The sequence below is a fragment of the Megalobrama amblycephala genome, linkage group LG7 (assembly GCF_018812025.1).
Source record: "Megalobrama amblycephala isolate DHTTF-2021 linkage group LG7, ASM1881202v1, whole genome shotgun sequence".
Lineage (NCBI taxonomy): Eukaryota > Metazoa > Chordata > Actinopteri > Cypriniformes > Xenocyprididae > Megalobrama > Megalobrama amblycephala.
In genome coordinates this window covers 15,087,220-15,108,043 of record NC_063050.1, presented here as the reverse complement: position 1 = coordinate 15,108,043, position 20,824 = coordinate 15,087,220, and the positions used below count along the sequence as shown (strand labels likewise).

Genomic DNA, 20,824 nt, shown 5'->3' with positions numbered 1-20,824 from the left:
ACCCTTAAAAGAGCAAGAGAGTCCTGCTCTCTTTTGGTTTGGAAAGATTCAAACTACTCACTATAAAAAGTCTAAGTATCTCAGTGAGACTAAAATAACACTACTTCTCACCTTGGTGGCCTGCTGGATGATGCTGTCCCACACCTGGTTGGGAAGAAGCATGTATTTCTCAATCAGGCGCTCCTGGACGGTTTGGTCCGTCTGGGCTCCGATCATGTAGCCCACGGCCTCGTAGAACGTGTGCACCTGCTGCGGCTGCAGGTCACATATGATGGTGTTGATGTTGTTGAGGATCTCGTCGATGAAGGGCATCACCTCCCCCACCTGCACCTGCACAAAATGCCTCCTGCACTTCTGAGCGATCTTGATGAACGTGTCACAGGCCATGTCCTGCACACCATCATGAGTCTCTGAAAGACAGAGAGAGACTTTCCAAATAACAGTAACCTTGAGATAAAATTTGCTCTTTAGCAAAAAAAACACCACATGCATGACCAGACAAAGGGTCAAACATGATCTGTTCCTTACCGTGCATGAACTCAAAGAGCTTGTTGACGACCGTTTTGAGAAACTTCCAGTGAGCCCTGAGGAATCGTGGGTATTGGCCGACGATGTACATGATGTTGGAAGCGATGATAGCCTTGTTGTCTTTCCCTCTTTTCTGTTCACACAGACCCAGCAGATCCTGAGACAGAAATATATTGATTTTACTGACAAACATATAAAGGCATATTTGTAAAAAGACTAAAAGCTGTAATACATGACTTTTACTAGCGGTTCTGACAAAATGTTATTTGCTGCAGTCTATTTTAAATGTTTTTTTTAATTGGTTTGAATGAATAATTTAATGACTTACTCATAAATACTTCACTTGTTTCATTACTGGATGATTCAGCGTTTTTGAACGAATCTCTTGAAGGATTCAATGATAAATTATTTTTTTGAGAGCCACTTGTCACCACCTGGTGGTCTAACGATGTAATGTTACAATCTTTATTTGAAAGATTTTTGCCAAGTTACTTTCAAAAAGTGATTTGCTCTGTTTTGATTGCTTCAGTTGACATCAGTGTTTACATACGAACTATAAACGTTTATGCCAGTACTTCAGTGATGATATAAATATTTGAAAGTGAAATAATGATACTGTGTGGTTAAAAAGACTGTTTGTGAAACAGTTTCATACCTATATATATGACAACTGCTCTCTCTGGATCAGATCACAGATCTGAATGTTTACTGTGATCGTACATGTCAAAGGTTTAATAGACACAGGTGAATCGTTGTCATTTATGAATGAGATCATGTGGGTGTATGAATCGAGAAACAATCTTTTAACGATTAATTGTGCAGCTCTATTGGGCATATACACTAAATGACTGAATGTATTCCAGCCTCAAGTCATGTCTAAAGTATGCCGAAATTAAATATCAGTATACTACACAGTACTCAAACTAGTTCTAATGATTGGGGTCAGTAAGACTTTAATGATTTTGAAGTTTCTTATGTTCACCAAGAGTGCATTTATTTGATTAAAAATACAGTAATTAATACAAATATTAAATTTTAAAGACTTTCTATTTTTTATTTTATTTAAATGTATTGTAAATTTATTCCTGTGATCAAAGCTGAATTTTCAGCATCATTACTTCAGTCTTCAGTGTCACATGATCCTTCTGAAAATCATTCTAATGTGACGATTTGATGCTCAAGAAACATTTCTTATCAATGTTGAAAATAGTTATTTTGATTAATATTTTTGAAAAAAAATATATATATTTTTTTTTCAGGATTCTTTGATGTAAAAAAAGTTCAAAAGAACAGCATTTATTTGAAACAGAAATCTTTTGTAGCATAATGAATGTTTTTACTGACGGTCCACACCAGTAATTGTGCACCATCATGAATGCCCGTGCAGCCGTGCATATTTCACTTTCGCTTTCAAGTTAGTGCCAATTTGGGGGCGGCAATTGCTTGAATGTTGGGTTATTATTCTTAATGAAAAACACAACTAGAAAAAGACAACTAATCCTTTGCAGGTTCCCTAAAAGCACTGCATTCTAAAAAAATGCTGGGTTAAAAACAACCCAAGTTGGGTTGAAAATGGACAAACCCAGCGATTGGGTTGTTTTAACCCAGCGGTTGGGTTAAATGTTTGCCCAACCTGCTGGGTAGTTTTATTTAAACCAACTATTGTTTAAAAATTGCTATATGGCTAGCTTAAAATGAACCCAAAATAGTTGGGAAATTAAAAACCAGATGCAATTAGAGGCAACAATAATAGACAAAAGGTAAATGTTTATTAATAAGCTTTAATATTTTATTAATATAAATGTAATAGTTTATTAATATAAATTTATTAATAAGCAATTTAATAAATGTTTATTGTTTAATAATTATTCATTGAACATTAATAAATGTTCATTTCCAAATACTTTGGGTTAATTTTAATTAAGCAATACAGTAATTTTTAAACAATAGTTGAGTTAAATAAAACTACCCAGCACGTTGGGCAAACATTTAACCCTACCGCTGGGTTAAAACAACCCAATTGCTGGGTTTGTCCATTTTCAACCCAACTTGGGTTGTTTTTAACCCAGCATTTTTTAGAGTGTGGGTTTAAACCCAACATATTACAAAAGTCCAAATATCTTCCTCCATCTTGTCAGTCAGCTCCTCACTCTAATGATGAATGAAATCTGACTCACGCTGCATTGAGCAAATGCGTTCAGTTTTTAATTGTAGTGTCTGTTTTCTAACTGAACTAAATGATTTATTACCATTTAAAAAAAATAAATGAATAAATAAAAACGATGGTGAGGAGCGGTGTCGCGGTGGACAAGTGATGTAACCGGTGTTGCGGCTGAACACCGGTAACCCCGTCAACACCGACTATCACAGCAAGCCTATTACTGACACATTTAAACTATTTAATGCATCTTTGCTGAATAAAAGTATTAATTTCTTTCAAAGAAACAAAATTCTTATTTGACCCCAAACTTTTAGACCATAGGCACTGCTTACTATATATTTTAAATAATATGTAAACTTTTCAGTTGCATTGAACAATCTTTTTCCATGTGAACAGTTCCTGATAAACTCAAAACAAACACATGCTGAATAAACACCTTAATGACAGTGACAAGGAATCTCTTCTCGTCCTCCTCATGCATGGCCCCACTGATGGAGCCGATGGCCCAGCACAGCGTGTTCAGGTTCCTCCAGGACCACTCGGTACCGTTCACCTGATTATGAAGCTTCTCGGTCATGATCCGCTCCGTATCGGCATAGTCCAGATGAGTCAAATAGACTGGACAAGAAAAGAGATCATTATGAAGCTTTCTCCAGAAAGTTGGGCAGTGTGCTGTTAACCGAAGCTGCATGTGAAATTGCATACTTCCCTACTATATAGGTGAAAAACAGTATGTGACAAAAGAATTATATGTCTGAATTCACAGTACTCATGAAAGAGCAGGCAAATAGTCCCCAGATGACGTACTACTTCAGTCAAGATTCTGAAGTGTGCATTTGATGGAAACATTACTCTCCCATGAGGCCACGGGAAGAGGATTTATGAATGGCAGAGAAGTAACAACTGATGCTGGTAGGTCACATAATAATGACAACATGGCGAACGTAATACGTCTGGATTACATTCATACTATAAAGAACTTTTACTTTTTTAGCGCTCGCAAAGTGCTTATTCAAACTAAGTACCTTCTCAAGAGAGTATGTGATTTCATATGCAGCCCTAGACTTTTTTTATGCATTATAAGCCCATCTTGATTACCCAGAGTCTCTCTCATGTTTTTGTAGAGGTTAATGGAGTCTGTGTCCTTCATGAATTCTCTCACCACCTCGCCCTGATCGTTCTCCACCACCAGAACCTCCTCCGGTTTGGCCATGCGACTCACCATCAGCAGACGCACCTGAGACCGGTCAAGAACACAGACGGTTTTTCTCCTGCTACCAACAATTTGAGGTGGACTTGCTGTACACTGTGATTAACTGACCTTGGAGAGCACAGGCAGGTAAAGGTGTCGGCGGGGCGGCACGTCAAAGTGTTGGCTGGTTGAGAGCAGCGGAGAGGTGGAGGTAGAGAAGGGACTCTCTCTGTAGAGCTCGGCGGCCAGATGGTTCCAGTACTCCAGGCAGATCTTAAAGATCTCCGTCTCCTCCACCTCAGACACCAGCAGCATGTAATGCAGAGCCTGAGCACATGAGAGACAAACAATAAGGCATGAAGGTGTGTGTGTGTGTGTCACTTTCACATCATCTCTATATCTTTCACTGTGCGTATATATGCGTGTACCTCCATGAGTGTCTCTCTGAGGTTCAGTCTCTTCTCGATCAGTTGTCCGTGCTCTTTGAGGAAGGTGCAGAGGAACAGACTGAGGTTCTGGATGAAGTTCTGCTCATCATCTTTCCCATTTGCATACGCTAGACGGATATTTGTGTTCAGTGGAAGCATCTGTCAAATAGAATAATAAGGGCTTGGTTTAAAAACTAATATTTGTAGGTTTGGTATAGTTGGTTTAACACTCAAGCAGAAACGGCACTGTTCACAGAATAATCATGTTTAATTAGTCAAATTCAAGGCACATAATACCTTTGGAAAGACCCCTTTGACATCATCAAGAGGTCCTCCAACCAGATCTAGTAATATGGCCATACGCTACCGTTTGGCTACATTTATTTGATCAAAAATACAGTAAAAACAGTAATAGTGAAATATTATTACAATGTAAAACAACCATTTTCTACAACCATGTAATTTATTCCTGTGATCAAAGCTGAATTTTCAGCATCATTACTCCAGTCTTCAGTGTCACATGACCCTTCAGAAATCATTCTAATATGATGATTTGATGATCAAGAAACATTTCTGATTATTATTAATGTTGAAGACAGCAAGAACAGAACAGCATTTATTTGAAAAAGACATCTTTTGTAACATTATAAATGTCTTGACTGTCACTTTTAATCAATTTAATGCATCCTTGCTAAATAAAAGCATTAAAAAAAAAAAAAATATCTGCCTGACCCTGAACTTTTTAACAACAGTAGTAAAATGTGAGTACCTGTTTGAGCTGCATCATGGTGAGAGTGAACAGGTTGACAAACTGCTCCTCGTACTGACTGACACTGACACCTGCGATCTCTGTCAGACACTTCAGCGTGACGTTCCGGAACATCGGAACATTCAGAAACTGTGGAATTAGTCGGAACACAAATGTTATACTTTATGGAACACAAATTAAGTGAAAGACAATAAATGTAGGAGCACCAGCTCGGACACAAAGCCTTAAGCAGAGAGTCCATGAGAACAGCCAGCGCTCCAATCATTTCCCTCTCTTTCTTACGCACTGGCAAGCTGAACCAATGACAGTGCGCCTTTGTGAGAGGAGTGACATATAGTTTGTATACAAATACATGAGCATTTCACAGATTATAATTCATCAAATAATTACAATTTTAACAGCAAATTCTGTAGATTTCATATTTATTGCTTATTTATTTAGCTATCACATAAGAAACGCTAAGTCTTGTTACCTTGTACACCAGCGTGCTGATGAGTTTGGTCTCAAATATGTAGCCCAGAGGAATCCAGTTCAGAAAACGAAGGAGGGTCTCCAATGTGGCATGGACCAGAGGGGCATTCTGGGAATTTTCCTGAAGAAAACAGCATTACACCCAAGTTAAAAATGACAGGCCAGAGAATACTGAACATAATTATCAAAACAATGACAGTTACTACTGTGATAATCTGCTTCTCACATACCATGACGAACTGGCAGAGCTGGAATATTTGGGAAAATTCGTTGCACATACTGCAAGAGGTCAAAGAGAGAGGTTGAGTAAACATTACTGCAATTATTTTCCCAACTACACCCATTACAGTCTGTAACTGTTACATGTGTACCTGTCCTTCAGGTGTTTGGCTTTGACCTGAGTCATCTGACCGCTGGAGAAGTCAAACACCTCCTCACTGAGGAGCTTCAGGATGATCATGTTGTTCTGACACAGACTCTCACTGGTGCGACTCGCTCCCACAATGTCACTGATGAACGTGGGCCAGTGCTTCGGCCACTCCTGTTTCAGGATCTATACACAAACAGGAACACAGTGAGCCATACACCGTCACAAAATCATGACTAAAAAAAAAATCTGAAATGATGCTCACCTGCACCAGGATCATGTTGAGCTTTGCAATGTAAACCCCCTCCTTCTGTAAGAGCAAAAACACAAGAACAGATACATTCAGTACAAATCAGGGTGTTTATAGTGAGCCGAAACTAATTTGTTTATTATAAGTTTTAAAGCCGTTTTATATTTGAACATTTCTCATTTTCGTTTAGTTGAAGTACTACTTACTAAATCTAATAATAAACTAATAAAAATGAGAAACAACAAAACCTTTGATAAAATGAAAATGGGAAATATAAACATAAAAACTAATTTAAAATATTAATAAAACTATAATAGTACATTATGCTAAAATTACACTGGTGCAATTGGTAGAAGATAATTAAACATATGAAGCATTTTTATTACCTCTACGCTGTTGGCATCAGAGGAAGTCTTGATAATCAGCCCGACAACATACTTCTTTATTCCTGTCAACAGACAGAGCTGTCAGTTTTGTGTGCATTTCTTAAAGGGATCATTAAGTTTTCATATTACAGTATGGTTACATAATGTGGAGACGTGTAGTAGATTCTCCATAGAGCAGAGGTTCTCAACTCTGACCCTCGAGGTCCAATTTCCCACAGAATTTAGCTCCAACTAAGCTTCAAATTCACCTGCCTGTAGCTTTCTAGTAATCATGAAGAGCTTGATTAGCTTGTTCAGTTGTTTGATTAGGGTTGGAGCAAAACTCTGCATGATCTCGAGGACCAGAGTTGAGAACTCCTGCCATAGAGACTCAGTCATACAGTCCCTCACCTTCACATTGGTTTCGTGGAAGAATCTTCCAGCGTGTTTTGATCACCGTCTCCAGTATCTGAAGAGCGTAGTACTGCAATACAAATAGAAAAAAAGAATAAACATCAGTTTGAAGTGGCTGGAAAAAAAATGACTAAGGTGCTTTCACACTTGCTTCGATTGCTCCCGCTGGAATTTGTTCACATTGGGTCCGAACCGCGGTGTGTTTAAATCATCAAAGCAGCAGCCGTTTACCCTGTTGCTTGGTAAAGGTTGCAAAATGCATAACGTTGCTCACCTCACTTTTATATTCTGGTTTTTGAACTTTTGGTTTTGTTTTCAATGCATTACCTAAAATTAAACACCTTCTGTCTGAAAAATCTCATGACAGCTTTTTATAACCTTTCGTTTGGATTATTGCAATTCTTTGTATTGCGGGGCATCTCAAAGTCCCAGGTCGTTCGTCTTCAACTGGTTCAAAATGTTGTGGCCAAATTTCTCTTATGCAACCCCTGTTCTGCGTGCTCTTCATTGGCTTCCAGTCCCATTTAGGATTGACTTTAAAATTCTCCTCTTTGTGTACAAATTCTTACATAACCTTGCTCCTAATTACCTGTCTAATTACCCTACACTACCAGAAGTTTAAGTTCTGCTGACCTAAACTTACTTACAGTCCCTTGTAAAAGATTAAAACGCAAAGGAGACAGAACCTTCTCGATGGTGGGGCCTAGATTGTGGAATAGCTTGCTAGTATAACTTAGGGTGTACTCACAAGGCACAGTTGTGTTGTACCGTTCCCTGGGACTATTGTCCCCCCTCCCCATTCCCCCGCTGACCTGCACTCACTTTGCACTTAAAGGTCCCATTTTTCGTGTTTTTTTGAAGCTTTGATTGTGTTTATAGTGTGCAATATAACATGTGTTCATGTTTCGCGTGTAAAAAAAAACACAGTATTTTTCACATAATTTACTTATCTGTATACCGCTGTTTCCACTGTCATAAAAACGGGCTGATGACTTCCTTGTTCTATGAAGTCCCTCCTTCAGAAACACGTAACGAGTTCTGATTGTGCCAGCGGTTCCTGTGTTGTGATTCGACAGCTCTGAGCGCACCGTGCCCGGAAAGGTCACACCTCTTACCATAACGTGGAGATGCACGCGCTCAGTGTTATTGTAAACATGTCTTTAATTTTACCCTATCAATTTGAGCCGGAATCAGACCCGGTGATTGGACTGCGGGATGAAAATAACAGCGTTTCGACGACATGGCGACAAACACACTCTACAAACGCAACTCTTGTGTATTCCTGTGGGCGGAGGTTAGTCAAAAAACTGTTTTAGTGACGTCATTAAAGAAGGAAGTAGAGGGATGTAGTCCAAACTGGCCGTTCGATGTAGGCAACTTCTGTTAAATAAAATATCTCGCTTGGCATTGAACTTTGAGCTTTAAAATTTTACAGATTTTATTTATACTCTAACAACAACATTACACACTAACTAAAGTTTGAAACATGGGATCACGAAGAACGGGACCTTTAACGTTCCAGGTTGGCGCACGCTTACGTCATTTACGATGCAACTTTTTTTTTTGGAAGCAAACAGGAAGAAAAAAGCTTTTTTTTAAGTTATATTTATGGGCCTTTATTCAGAAAGGACAGTAGAAAGCAGACAGGAAAGCACTGGGCAGAGAGAAGGGGGCAGGATCGGCGAAGGACCTTGAGACGGGAATCAAACTTGGGTCACCGTGAACGCATTCGTGCCATATGTCAGTGCACTAACCACTAGGCTATTGGCACAGACAAAAAGAGCTTTCACTAATAGACTGCCTAATACATTTATCGTTTATGCTGCGCATTGATTTTCACTTGATTGTGCTGCACGTTTCAGAGGATTATTACGGAGGCAGCTGACGTTGATGGAGGAATTTGAATTTGTTTGGGAATTCCCGTTCATCAATAAGGTGAGAACCAGACCCGTTATAAGCCTAAATATACTCGACCTCTTCCGAGCGGGCCAGGGACAGTTAACCGAACCGCGCCCGGGCACAGTACGAAGCGATAGCTGTTCACATCCGCGATTTAGTACGATTGCATTCATATGAGCAGCGAACCGTACCGGAGTTCAAATGAACCGTACCCCAGACCACCCAAGTTCGGAAAACAGAGTTCACCTCATCCAAACAAACTAAATTTTGAAGTCAATCGAACCTGGGTGTGCACCAAAATTGCCAGTGTGAAAACAGCCTAAGGTTACATTCAGAAGCAGGACTCAAAGAACAAATATTTGCTTGGCAAAATGTAGAAACCCATTAACGTTGACATACTTTTGTCTTCATGTTCTGCGAGAACTCCAGTATGGTGTCCACTCTGGTCCAGGCATCTGGGTGGTCCTTCAGGTTGGTGAGAACTTCTTGTGCAAGTCTTTGCTAAAATAACCATAACAAAAACCATTTTTGATGTACTGTACTGCACTTGGGTAAAGTCGGTTTTATATTCGCACATTTGGACATCCGTATTCAATAGCCTTGTTAATCACACTACATTGGGCATTCAGTGGACATTCACAAGTAAATATGCCATTAAAACAATACTTGCCTATTTTGATCGACTGTGAAAAATGTTGTAAGTTGACAATCGTTGGTTGTCAATATCATGCCGCTGCTTAAAATTCGCAAACATTATTTTATTGCACATTTATTGGAAAGTCTGAATTTATCACAAGTCCGAATGTGCGAATATAAAACCAACTTTACCGAAGTCTGTACTGCACCAAACTCTGAATGCGTTTCAAAACTTCAGAATTGTCTTGGATTTTGCAAACAGACTCATACCTGAGATCCCACATCATAATACATGGAGTTGACCACATTATCCAGCAGGTTGATGTCTAGCTTCTGACTGAAGTCCAGCAACTGTCGTGCTGTGTGATCCGCCAACATGGTCATGTCTGCCGGCATAGAGCTGCAGGAGAGACAAGGGAACAAGACGGACAACATCTTTTAGTTATCAAATATCAATACTGACACTTCTTTGACTCCTCATAACATTATCAAGTTGTTCATTTCAATTATTTAAAAAGGTTTTTTAGTAGTTTTAGCTTTAACTGACTGAAATTGACTAATTAATTGAAAAAAGATATTAAAAAATTTGAGCTTAGTTTATTTCAGTCGTCAATGCCATGTTTCTCATTTTCGTACTACTTCAATTATGAACAAAAACTAGAAACACATTTTAAAAATATCTAATAAAAACAAAAAAATTAAATCAAATTCAAAATATTAATAACTAAAATAGTATAAGACACTAAATTAACACTGATACAATGGTACAGATGACTAATACTATTACCTCAACTAGTTGTTTAACCAGAGGGATATCTGATATTAATAGTTAAACACTAAACCAGTGGATCACACCACGTGGGTGCACTTTTATCCACAAAACACTGCATTTACATTGAATTACAACCTATAATGACCCTGAGTGCGATTTGGCTGAGATCACTGATGTTAGTTAAACACTACTAACATAGCAGATCAACATATTAACTGTGTGTGGAGCTATAAAAACACAAAAAAGTGAACAATTTGTGTCAGCAGATCTTTATATACACTCGTTAAACTTTTTATAAAGCAGCCCACATGCATTCTAGCTGAGAGTCTGCAGTTACGGGCAGCGACGAGGAACAAAACGCGTTTTTGTTTCTGTTTCGCATCAGCAATGTCAGCAAACCAGCACTTCATTCAACTCGCTTATCTCAGTCGTTAATATTTATAACACACAACCATCTGACCAAACACCTTTGACTTACCTGTTTTAAACAAAACTCCTCTTTTCGCTGAAAAAAAAACAATGCTAACGTGGTTTGGGAATCAGCAAACCAGGTTTAGTGTCCTGGAAATAGGCGTCGCGTCAAAACAAGATCAAGACGTCAAGTAAAAAAATGAAAGGTCTGTCTGATTTATCTCATTTTACACGATGGCGTGTGTAAAACTATTCAAAAGGCAATTTGAGTATCTAGCAAGTTCACTTTAAATGCTAACTAGTATAGCCATACACACTACACTGCAAAGCAAACGATACGTGAAACACCCCAAAACACACAATTTCGGTGTTATTTTGAATTTTAGTCTTCAGTAATTAAGTCCGTGTCCTCTTTCAGTCAGCAGCTCGTGTTAGTTCATCTGTCTGTCTGTATGACGGTTTGCAGCTCGCTTTAACAACTCAGTCCGTTTTATAACAACAACATCAATCAATCGTTAGTTTATTCTTTTGTCTATTGCAGAAAAAACGTTGTTTTAAATCAAATATCTGCGAGAGACTGTGACCCAGCTCCTCTCCAGTCTTATGCATCACACGCAAGACCGGTTGAAACCGGTTCAGACTGGCATATTCCATCTCGGTTTAGTTTTCAGCCCGTAGCGCCGCGTAAAATTCGGACTGCGGACACGCCCTCCGCTGCGGCTGATTGGTTGGAGCTAGTGTGGCGCTGACACCTTGCTTCCATTTGATTGGGTGGAGGTGCTGTCCATCAGGATGGACCCCTCCCAGCCCGTCTTTTGCCCTTGGTCTCATGTACGAGGCGGGTTTTGCATCACAGCGTGAGCGTGAGCGTGAGGTGGGCTGGACCGCGTGGAGCATGGAAAATTACTGAGATGTTGCCTGTGATGTACAAACAGTAACTGACCATGCTGTGTTTTTTTAGGCTGTGGCTCGTGTTTGAAATGTTTTATATGCTCGTAGTTATGTTTAAGAAGTAAACAAACACGCAGATAAATATTAAAATTGTAATAAAGTTTATTTTCACATGTTAAGTTTCATTAATAAGCCCAGATATACAAACACATTCATTTAATTTGTAACATATTAAATAATAAAAGTGTTTTTGGCCTTTTGTTTTTAAAATATAAATGACTAGACATTTATATTTACACATACTAAATGTATTACTGTTTATTGAGTGAATGGCTTGCAAACATGTCCAGGTCATATTCTGCCCCATATAAATAGAAAAAATAAGAAATTATATTTTGAATATTAAGAATATTAAGTGCATTATTAAGATATGTTGCACTGCAGCATTATATTCAAGATAATTCAGTACATTCCCATTACTGTAGTGCATATATTAAAGGTTTTTCTTTTGTTTTTCTTTTTTTTCTAATTCTCAGTACTGTTTTATTATTATTATTATTTTAACAATTGCAAAAAATATATATTTAAGTTACTTAAAGACTCCCATGATGTATAAGTACCTCATTTAAATAATTTTATTAATTTTTAATAAAAAAAAAAAAATTACATTTATTTATATGCAAAATATCTTTATGGTCCTAAAATAGGCTTAATTTATACATTTTAATTTTCCATATTTTTTAATAATTTTTTTTATTTCAAGGTTAAATGTGACCCGGACAAGTTTTTTAAGGTTCACTCTATTACACGTCGATCCAACAACAATTTGCTATTGATGTTTGTTCAGTTTAAAACATAAAATACCCAGAATAAAGCTAATGACAATATAATACCGGTCTTCTCCACTAGAGGCTTTTCTGTTTCTCATCACTTTTCTAATCTTATCATTTTTTCTTTTTGAATTAACTAATTAACACTACCTGTTCTGCTCCTGTTGCTATGGTGACTCTTATTACTTTCATTGTCATCGTCCTTATAATGGTCATCCTGTTCATCATCATCATCCAAACCCCCCTCGTGTGAGTGTCCTTCATCATTGCCCTTTTCCTCATCACTTTCATGATCTACAATGTGTTTCTCATCCTCATCTCTGTCCATGTGTTCTGCCTCCAAGTCATGGTCATACTCTTCATAGTCATCTGGATAGTCATCGAGAAGAGAATCCAGCAAGTTTGGAAGTTCCTCATGATCTTCATTTCTGCTTTTCCTATGGAAAAATGGATGAAAACCATTCAGAGACTCATAGGCTTTATGCCGAACTTCACACGAACAATCAGGAAAACAGGTCTCATTGCATACGCTTGTCGGAGAAAGTGTTAAAGGAAGTACGAACTGATGGAGATATCTATGGACTTTTAAGGTAATCGGATATCAATCTGCATATGTGATGGACATCGGTTATCTTGAGTAAAACGGCTCTATATTTAACGAAGCACAGACCTGAACTGGAAGTGATGCAACCTGTTTTAGAGAATACAGAAGTTTGTTTTGCAGAACCCCCATATTGACCTGCCGGCTCTTTTGCTAATCAGTCATACCTGTATGTGGGTGGAGTCTGACTGTCAGAGTGGGCGGGGCTTGGAGTCTGTCTGTGTTTCAAGGCTTTAGGAGCTTTACTGCTGATGAAGGACTCACTCAGGCCACACCCATGCAAAGTGGCAGAATAGAGCTTTTCTGCTGCTCTCTTAGCATTCATCTGAGGAGAGAGAGCTTTGGATTATCATTTTCCTTAACATCATTCGTAGATATCTTTGAGATGCTTGTCCTCTCTATAGAGCTCTATACAGCTGCACAAAAAATGTCCAAAACTTTTTAGTAAAAATAAAGTAAAATGTAAATTAAACATAAAATAAAATAATAAAACCATAAATAAAAATAAAATAAAATAAAATAAAATAAAATAATAAAATAAAACCATAAATAAAATAAACAGAGCTCACCTGTGCTACCTGCTCCAGTAGTAAAGGTCTTCCCTTCACTCTTTCCTGGATTTCTCTCATCTCTTCTTGGAACTCTCTCTGTCTCTGGAGATCTTGTTTCCTGTTCCCATGTGCACATGTATAAAAGCATTTATACAAATAAATTTACATCATATGCAGGGGGAAAAGTGGCTCAGAACAGTGGTCAAGTATGGGTGTATAAATGCATAAAATGCAAAATCTCATTTATTGATGTAATTATAGGGTCCCACCTTATATTCAGTGTTTTTAATGTACTTAATCATGTGATACAATGCACTTATTGTGTACATACATATTTTTACATTGTACTTGTATTTAAGAAATAAGTATTTACAGCTATAATTACACCATTGACCCTTCCCTTACTTCTTTACCCCTGAAATGTGTGTTTACCTGAACTCTTTTAGTTTGGACTGGCAGGTCTGAGCCAGGGCCACGTGTGGGTCGTTTGCCTGGGCTCGCTTTGTGATCACTTTTTGTAGTCTCTTCTCACTCTGTTTTTGCTTCTCCTTCCATTTCTCCTCCTCTTCTTTGGCCTGCTTTCTCTGCTCGAGAACTTTTCTACTCATAGGATTAAAGAGCGGTCAGAACTGAACTTTTGGAGGAGGGACTCTCCACTAATGGGACGGCGCTACGGTAAGACAGCAGGGACAGGGTTTGGGCAAAATGCTGCCTTCAAGTCATTTTTTAACATGCACACACATCCGTGCCACAATAATGTTAATTCATTTCTAGTATATAATTTATAGTGGGAAACTCTTTGAGTGCCAAACAAGTTGGGGGTGCCAATTAAAGTGTTGCAGAGCAAACTGATATTGGATATAATTAAACAAAATTAGACACAAAATGTTTTTCTTTGTAAATATTCAATTTACAGATTAGTTCATACACATTTTATGTGACGTTGATGAAAAATTGCTCTGAAGCTGGCAAGAAATTACCTGGATTATGAATTTATGGGCTTGAATGACAAAACTATGTTCTCTTATTGCCTCTGCATTTTATGAAAGCTTGTTTCCGTCACTAAATAAAAAATAAAAAAGGTAATTGCAATTTTTTTTCTCACAATTCTGACTTTTTTTTCTCACAATTGCGAGTTATAATGTCAGAATTGCGAGATATAAACTCACAATCTCAAGAAAAAAAGTCAGAATTGTGAGTTATAAGCTCACAATTGCGAGATATAAACTTTTATAAGACTTTTTTTCTCACAACTGCGTTATGAAGTCAAGTTGCAAGAATTGCGAGATATAAACAAAATGAAAGAGAAAAAGGTCAGAATTGCGAAATGCAAACTCGCACTTTTGAGAAAAAAAGTCAGAATTGTGAGATAAAAAATTCATAATTACCTTTTTTATTTTTTATTTAGTGGCGGAAACAAGCTTCCATAAAATGCAGAGGCAATAAGAGAACATAGTTTTGTCATTCAAGCCCATGAATTCATAATCTAGTTAAATAAGTAGTACTTTCTTGCAAGCTTTAGTGCAATTCTTCATCAACAATTTAAAGTCAGCAATTCTGACACTATAACTTGCAATTGTGAGTTTATATCTCGCATTTCTGACATTATAACTCTATAATTGAAGTTAAAACTGATTGCATTTATACTCGCATTTATACATTTTTTATTCAGTGGCGGAAACAAGCTTCCATAGCATTTTCCATCATATCATTTGCTCTTCATTTTGGCTGAAATCAGAAAAGCATTCAAAGCATGTCTTACTATTGTTTGCCATATGCAAGAGTGCCCGCCCATTTTTTCAGCAGCCTTGGATCCAGAAGTATTTTTCCCATTCATTTTTCCAATAGGGATTTTTAAAAAGTCTGATTTCTACACTTTTGAACAAATGATCTTGAAATCCTATTGAACCTCTCAGGAGAACTTGAAAACAGCGAGAGGATTCAGGGGCATCTACAACTCAGGGTTCCCAGTAAAGTCTTTTACTGTTCATGGAGTTATTAAAGGGAGACACACTGGCAGGGAAAGTTACATTCCTGCTCTGGAATTCCCACAGGATTTCACTTGGAAAGTTCTAGCAGGATGAGGGTTTAAAGCAGGGTTGGGCATCACAGTTACCTCACAGCTTCTTGCCGTTTCTTGGCCGCATCAGTGATCTTAGCGGGCAAGCATTCCTGGCTTCCAGACAGCGAGGAGCAAAGGGATGACGAGGGCGTCCTGGGCGAGAGGGTGCGTGGGCTCACAAACGGCCAGCGTGACAGTTTTGGGCTCTGTATCTCTGCTTCGATTTCTGCCATGATGCGTTCTTTGTGCGAGGCGATGTCAGCTGTGCGCAGCTGGAAGGGTTCGCACGCCGTCACGGGCCGCACTTCTCTGCTCTTCGCCAGCTGCTTACGAAACCTCCTGTAGCTGGCGTCGAAGTCTGGAACTTCAGTGTTGATTTTGGGTCTGTGGAGCTGCTCGTCGTCGTGGGCGGGCTTCTGCGTCTGTTTCTCGCTGAGATGCCGTGCAAGCATGCTAGGAGGCATGGATGCGTTTTGAAGCAGTTCTCTCGCCCGCATCTGCATCTTTATCGCCCTGTAGAGCTCCTCCTCTTTCTGCTGCTCACCCAACGCGGCTTCCTTCACCGCCCGCGGGACGGGTTTGGCCTTGAACGGGCATTTCCTCCTCTCCTCTTCCTCTTTGTGCTGCATGAGCATTTGCTCGCGGAGCTTGGCCTCCTTCTGCTCTTTCTTCAGGCGTTCGCGCTCCAGGAAGCTGAAGGGTCTCTGCGAGGTGTGTAGACGTTGCTGCTCCCGATGGAAACGCCGGCGTTCCTCGTCACGCTCCTGCAGTTCCTCGTACAGCGGGAGACGCACATGCGCAGGCAACGGACTCGCACGAAACTTCCTCTGGCACTCGGTAAGCTCTTCCAGCTGGCGCCGGAGATCCTCGTTCTCTCGTTCGATCTCAGAGCGTGATTTGACGCCCTTCTTGCGCAGTTCCACCTCACGGAGCGTCATCTGGAAAGGCTTGGGGACGGTCACTCTCGGATGCCAACCATCGTCTCCGTTTTGCTTGCGCTTTTTTCGATGTTGACCCCTAATCCTACTTTTGGGTTTGCAGTCAGTCTGGCAGTCAGGCAGGCTCTGCAGAGAGGATGAAAACGGCTGCCATTGAGGCGGAGAAAGCTTTTTGACACTGAAGTCATGCCACATGTTCTTAATGCGCTCTTTGGGCGAGATAAGAAGGCCTTTCTCTGTGTTGCCGTCTCCTTGGCCGTTTTCAGCAACGCACTCTTCATCAGACATGTCAGACAGGTCTGAAATCCTCCGCAGCTCTAGAGCAGACTGGGCTTTTTTCAGACTGCCGGTTGTCACTGGGGAACTGTATATTTAGCACAAACAAATTATTTTATTAAACTTTTCATTTCCATTCCAAGTTAATAAGCTGAAGGATTGTTATGCGTTATACATTACTGTTCAAAAGTTTGGAGTGAGTAAGATTTTTTAAAAAGAAAGTAATACTTTTATTCAGCACGAATGCATTAAATTGATTAAAAATTAAAATAAAAACATTTATGATGTTACAAAAGTTTCTATTTGATAATTGTACATTGATAATAATCAGAAATGTTTCTTGAGCAGCAAATCATCATATTAGAAAGATTTCTGAAGGATCATGTGACAATCAAATTGAAATCAAATTTTAAATTGTAATAGCATTTTACAATAATTACTGTTTTTACTGTTTGTTTTTTTAATCGGTATTGGTGAGCAAAAGAGTGTGGAAGCTTGTTTCCGCCACTGAATAAAAAATAAAAAGGTAATTGCAACTTTTTCTCTCACAATTCTGACTTTTTTCTTAGAATTGCGAGTTATAGTCAGAATTGTGATATATACTCAATTGTGCATTATAAAGTCAGAATTGCGAGATATAAAGTTGCAATTGTGAGTTATAAACTCAGAATTGCATGATATAAAGTCAGAATTGCGAGATAAAGTCAGTATTGTGAGTTATAAAGTCAGAGTTGCGTGATATAAAGTCAGAATTGCGAGATATTAAGTAAGAATTGCGAGATAAAGTCAGTATTGTGAGTTATAAAGTCAGAATTGCGTGATATAAAGTCAGAATTGCGCGATATTAAGTAAGAATTGCGAGATAAAGTCAGTATTGTGAGTTATAAAGTCAGAATTGCAAGATGTAAACTTGCAATTGCGAGTTATAAAGACTTTTTTCTCAGAATTGCGAGTTTATATCATTTATATCTCACAATTCTGACTTTTTTCAGAATTGCATGATATAAAGTTGTAATTGTGTGATATAAATTCGCAATTGCGAGAAAAAAGTCAGAATTGCTCTATGTCAGAAAAACTCGAAATTCTGACTTATTCCTCACAATTGCAAATTTATGTCTCGCAATAAGAACTTTTTTCTTGCAATTCTGACTTTATAACATGCAATTGCGAGTTATAAAGTCAGAATTGTGAGATATAAATTTGCAATTCTGAGAAAAAAGTCACAATTGTGAGTTATAAAGTCAGAATTGCAAAATATAAACTCGCAATTCTGACTTTTTTCTGGAAATATCATGATATAAAGTCTCAATTGCAAGATATAAATTTGCAATTGCGAGAAATAAGTCAGAATTGCGAGTTTTTCTGACTTAGAGCAATTCTGACTTTTTTCTTGCAGTTGAAAATTTATATCTCGCAATTCTTTATATCATGCAATTCTGACTTTATAATGCAATTGCGAGTTATTAAGTCAGAACTGTGTGATATAAATCGCAATTCTGAGAAAAAAGTCAGAACTGTGAGATAAAAAGTCACAATTATCTTTGAATTGTTTTATTCCGTGGCAGAAACAAGCTTCCAAAGACAAAAAAATCTTCGTCTGCAAACTATTGAATGGTAGTTTATGTAGGCCTACCCAAAATAATTTCAGTTTTTAACTACAAATGCATTTATGAAAAAAAAGAGTATGTATAAACTCACAGATTGATCCGATCAGTGTTGTCCGCAGCGCTCACCCCTTTGAGGTCCAGTTTCTTGCGATACATGAGTTCGAGTTCAGCCATGGTTTGGAGATGAGCCGTCTTCAGCTGCTCTAGTTTGCGGTAGTACTCCTGGTTTGAGAAGTAGAACTCCCTGAGGTCGATGTGATCGCCCGTTACCCTGTAGTCTTTGATCAGCAGAGCACTGCTGTCTTTAGCAGGAGGGTCATCAGCCGCCAGCTCGGGTCCAGAGTCATACTCCATCTATTAAGATACACACAAAGACAACAGGCTGATTTGCTTAGATTACTTAAAGGGTTAGTTCACCCAAAAATGAAAATTCTGTCATTTATTACTCACCCTCATGCTGTTCCACACCCGTAAGACCTTCATTAATCTTCGGAACACAAATTGAGATATTTTTGTTGGCTCCGTGAGGCCTGCATAGGGAGCAATGACATTTCCTCTCTCAAGATCCATTAATGTACTAAAAACATATTTAAATCAGTTCATGTGAGTACAGTGGTTCAATGTTAATATTATAAAGCGACGAGAATATTTTTGGTGTGCCAAAAAACAAAACAAAATAACGACTTATTTAGTGATGGCCGATTTCAAAACACTGCTTCAGGAAGCATCGGAGCATAATGAATCAGTGTGTCAAATCTGCAGTTCGGAGCGCCAAAGTCACATGATTTCAGCTGTTTGACACACGATCCGAATCATGATTCGATACACTGATTCATTATGCTCCGAAGCTTTCTGAAGCAGTGTTTTGAAATCGGCCATCACTATATAAGTCGTTATTTTGTTTTTTTTGGCGCACCAAAAATATCCTCGTCGCTTTATAATATTAATATTGAACCACTGTACTCACATGAACTGATTTAAATATGTTTTTAGTACATTAATGGATCTTGAGAGAGGAAATGTCATTGCTGGCTATGCAGGCCTCACGGAGCCAACAAAAATATCTCAATTTGTGTTCCAAAGATGAACGAAGGTCTTACAGGTGTGGAACGGCATGAGGGTGAGTAATTAATGACATTATTTTCATTTTTGGGTGAACTAACCGTTTAAGTCCATATTGTAGGTTAAAAATAAATATCAATGCATAACTATTACTTTGATAATATGTGCAAAAAATACTTTTTGGTACTATTCCTTGCCCATAGAGTAAATGCAAGTATATCAGGCCAATTCTTAATCATTAAAATTCTTCATTATCCTTTGACTGACAAAAAAAAGTGTAATGTAAGTGATATGCAGTGAAATCAAGGAGTGTTGGTTGAGAGCCAGTGTTTTGATCAGGTTTTGATATGTCAGACTCTTTTTTGTGATTCTTGTCTGATCAGTAGCTGTGTGTGTAACATGAGATGACTCTCCCTCTGTGTGTGTGTGTGTGTGTGTGTGTGTGTTTGTGTGTAAGCTGTTAATCTGCAGGTCTGTCAGCTTTAGGGCCAGATGGCAGATTGTTCTTCATTCATACATTATATTGTCTCACGGTTCCTCACGTACTCGATAAGAAACAGCATATCACACACGTTTATGTAGCTAAATGTGGACATGTATGCACATGTATTGCAAATAAATATTAATAAAACATTTAGTTATGAATAATTTTAACCTTTGAGGTTCATTTAGCTATATTTAGAATACCTATAAGTAAACAATCATAACCACAACTACAGAAGTATTGATTTTTCCTACTTAATACTTCGAAATTAAGCTAACAGGCACCTCAAGAACATCATGTCAGACATTAACAGATATAACTAAAGGTTAATTTTTCTTCTTCATCATTAGTGAGATGTTTAACCACCCCTAGTCTATTACACAATGATTATTTTCAACATTAAGTAACCATGTTTAAACGCCTAACGTTAATAGGCTACTGATTGACTGGAAACCTTAGCTGTGTTTCGCGTTGTGAAACATCGCTAATACACGTTATGCAAAAAGTGCACATTAAAAACCTTCTTTTCATACTTTAATCGATAATAAACGTAGTTTAACAGCTTGTAGTCACCTCTTTCTCACAGCGCCTGTTGTCCGTGAGCGCGGGACCGGGCGCGCGCGGCAGTGATCGCTCCCTCTCATATTGAGCTAACGGGACTTTAGTGTGCGGGTCCACCGGCGTCTTCAGACAGGACGTCACCAGGACATTAGTGCGGTGAGACTTCTTCATATCGGTCTCTCTTTCAAGACTAGTATATTCAACATGAATGAATTAAAGACTCACTGCTTCTCTCTGACTGTAACAGGTGCGCGTCTCCTTGACGACGGCGTAGTAGCGTCGGGAAGCCGCGCTGACG

General features: G+C 38.5%; 2 protein-coding genes across 3 annotated transcripts in view; both read right to left on the bottom strand.

Annotated features, from left to right (window-relative positions):
* Window positions 1-11,292, bottom strand: part of xpo1a (exportin 1 (CRM1 homolog, yeast) a) — a 22,294-nt gene extending 11,002 nt beyond the window's left edge. Inside the window, exons 1-16 of one of the 2 annotated variants that reach the window (XM_048196064.1) lie at window positions 10,731-11,292; window positions 9,751-9,880; window positions 9,244-9,345; window positions 6,943-7,015; window positions 6,553-6,614; window positions 6,182-6,226; window positions 5,921-6,102; window positions 5,780-5,828; window positions 5,551-5,670; window positions 5,079-5,207; window positions 4,310-4,468; window positions 4,011-4,208; window positions 3,788-3,926; window positions 3,126-3,307; window positions 529-685; window positions 112-410 (exon numbers count right to left, since the gene is read on the bottom strand). In XM_048196064.1, coding sequence (XP_048052021.1) covers window positions 112-410; window positions 529-685; window positions 3,126-3,307; window positions 3,788-3,926; window positions 4,011-4,208; window positions 4,310-4,468; window positions 5,079-5,207; window positions 5,551-5,670; window positions 5,780-5,828; window positions 5,921-6,102; window positions 6,182-6,226; window positions 6,553-6,614; window positions 6,943-7,015; window positions 9,244-9,345; window positions 9,751-9,876 — 2,022 coding nt within the window. In that variant the 5' untranslated portion in view covers window positions 9,877-9,880; window positions 10,731-11,292. Of the gene's footprint in view, window positions 1-111; window positions 411-528; window positions 686-3,125; window positions 3,308-3,787; window positions 3,927-4,010; window positions 4,209-4,309; window positions 4,469-5,078; window positions 5,208-5,550; window positions 5,671-5,779; window positions 5,829-5,920; window positions 6,103-6,181; window positions 6,227-6,552; window positions 6,615-6,942; window positions 7,016-9,243; window positions 9,346-9,750; window positions 9,881-10,267; window positions 10,519-10,730 lie in introns of those variants that run through there. The other variant, XM_048196065.1, reaches the window with a different exon arrangement.
* fam161a (FAM161 centrosomal protein A) lies at window positions 11,109-20,824 on the bottom strand. Its single transcript, XM_048196066.1, has 7 exons — window positions 20,539-20,824; window positions 18,511-18,773; window positions 15,653-16,900; window positions 13,969-14,136; window positions 13,555-13,654; window positions 13,153-13,310; window positions 11,109-12,821 (listed from the first exon to the last, which is right to left on the bottom strand). The coding sequence occupies exons 1-7, from the start codon at window positions 20,695-20,697 to the stop codon at window positions 12,521-12,523; spliced, it is 2,397 nt and encodes a 798-aa protein (XP_048052023.1). The 5' UTR covers window positions 20,698-20,824; the 3' UTR covers window positions 11,109-12,520.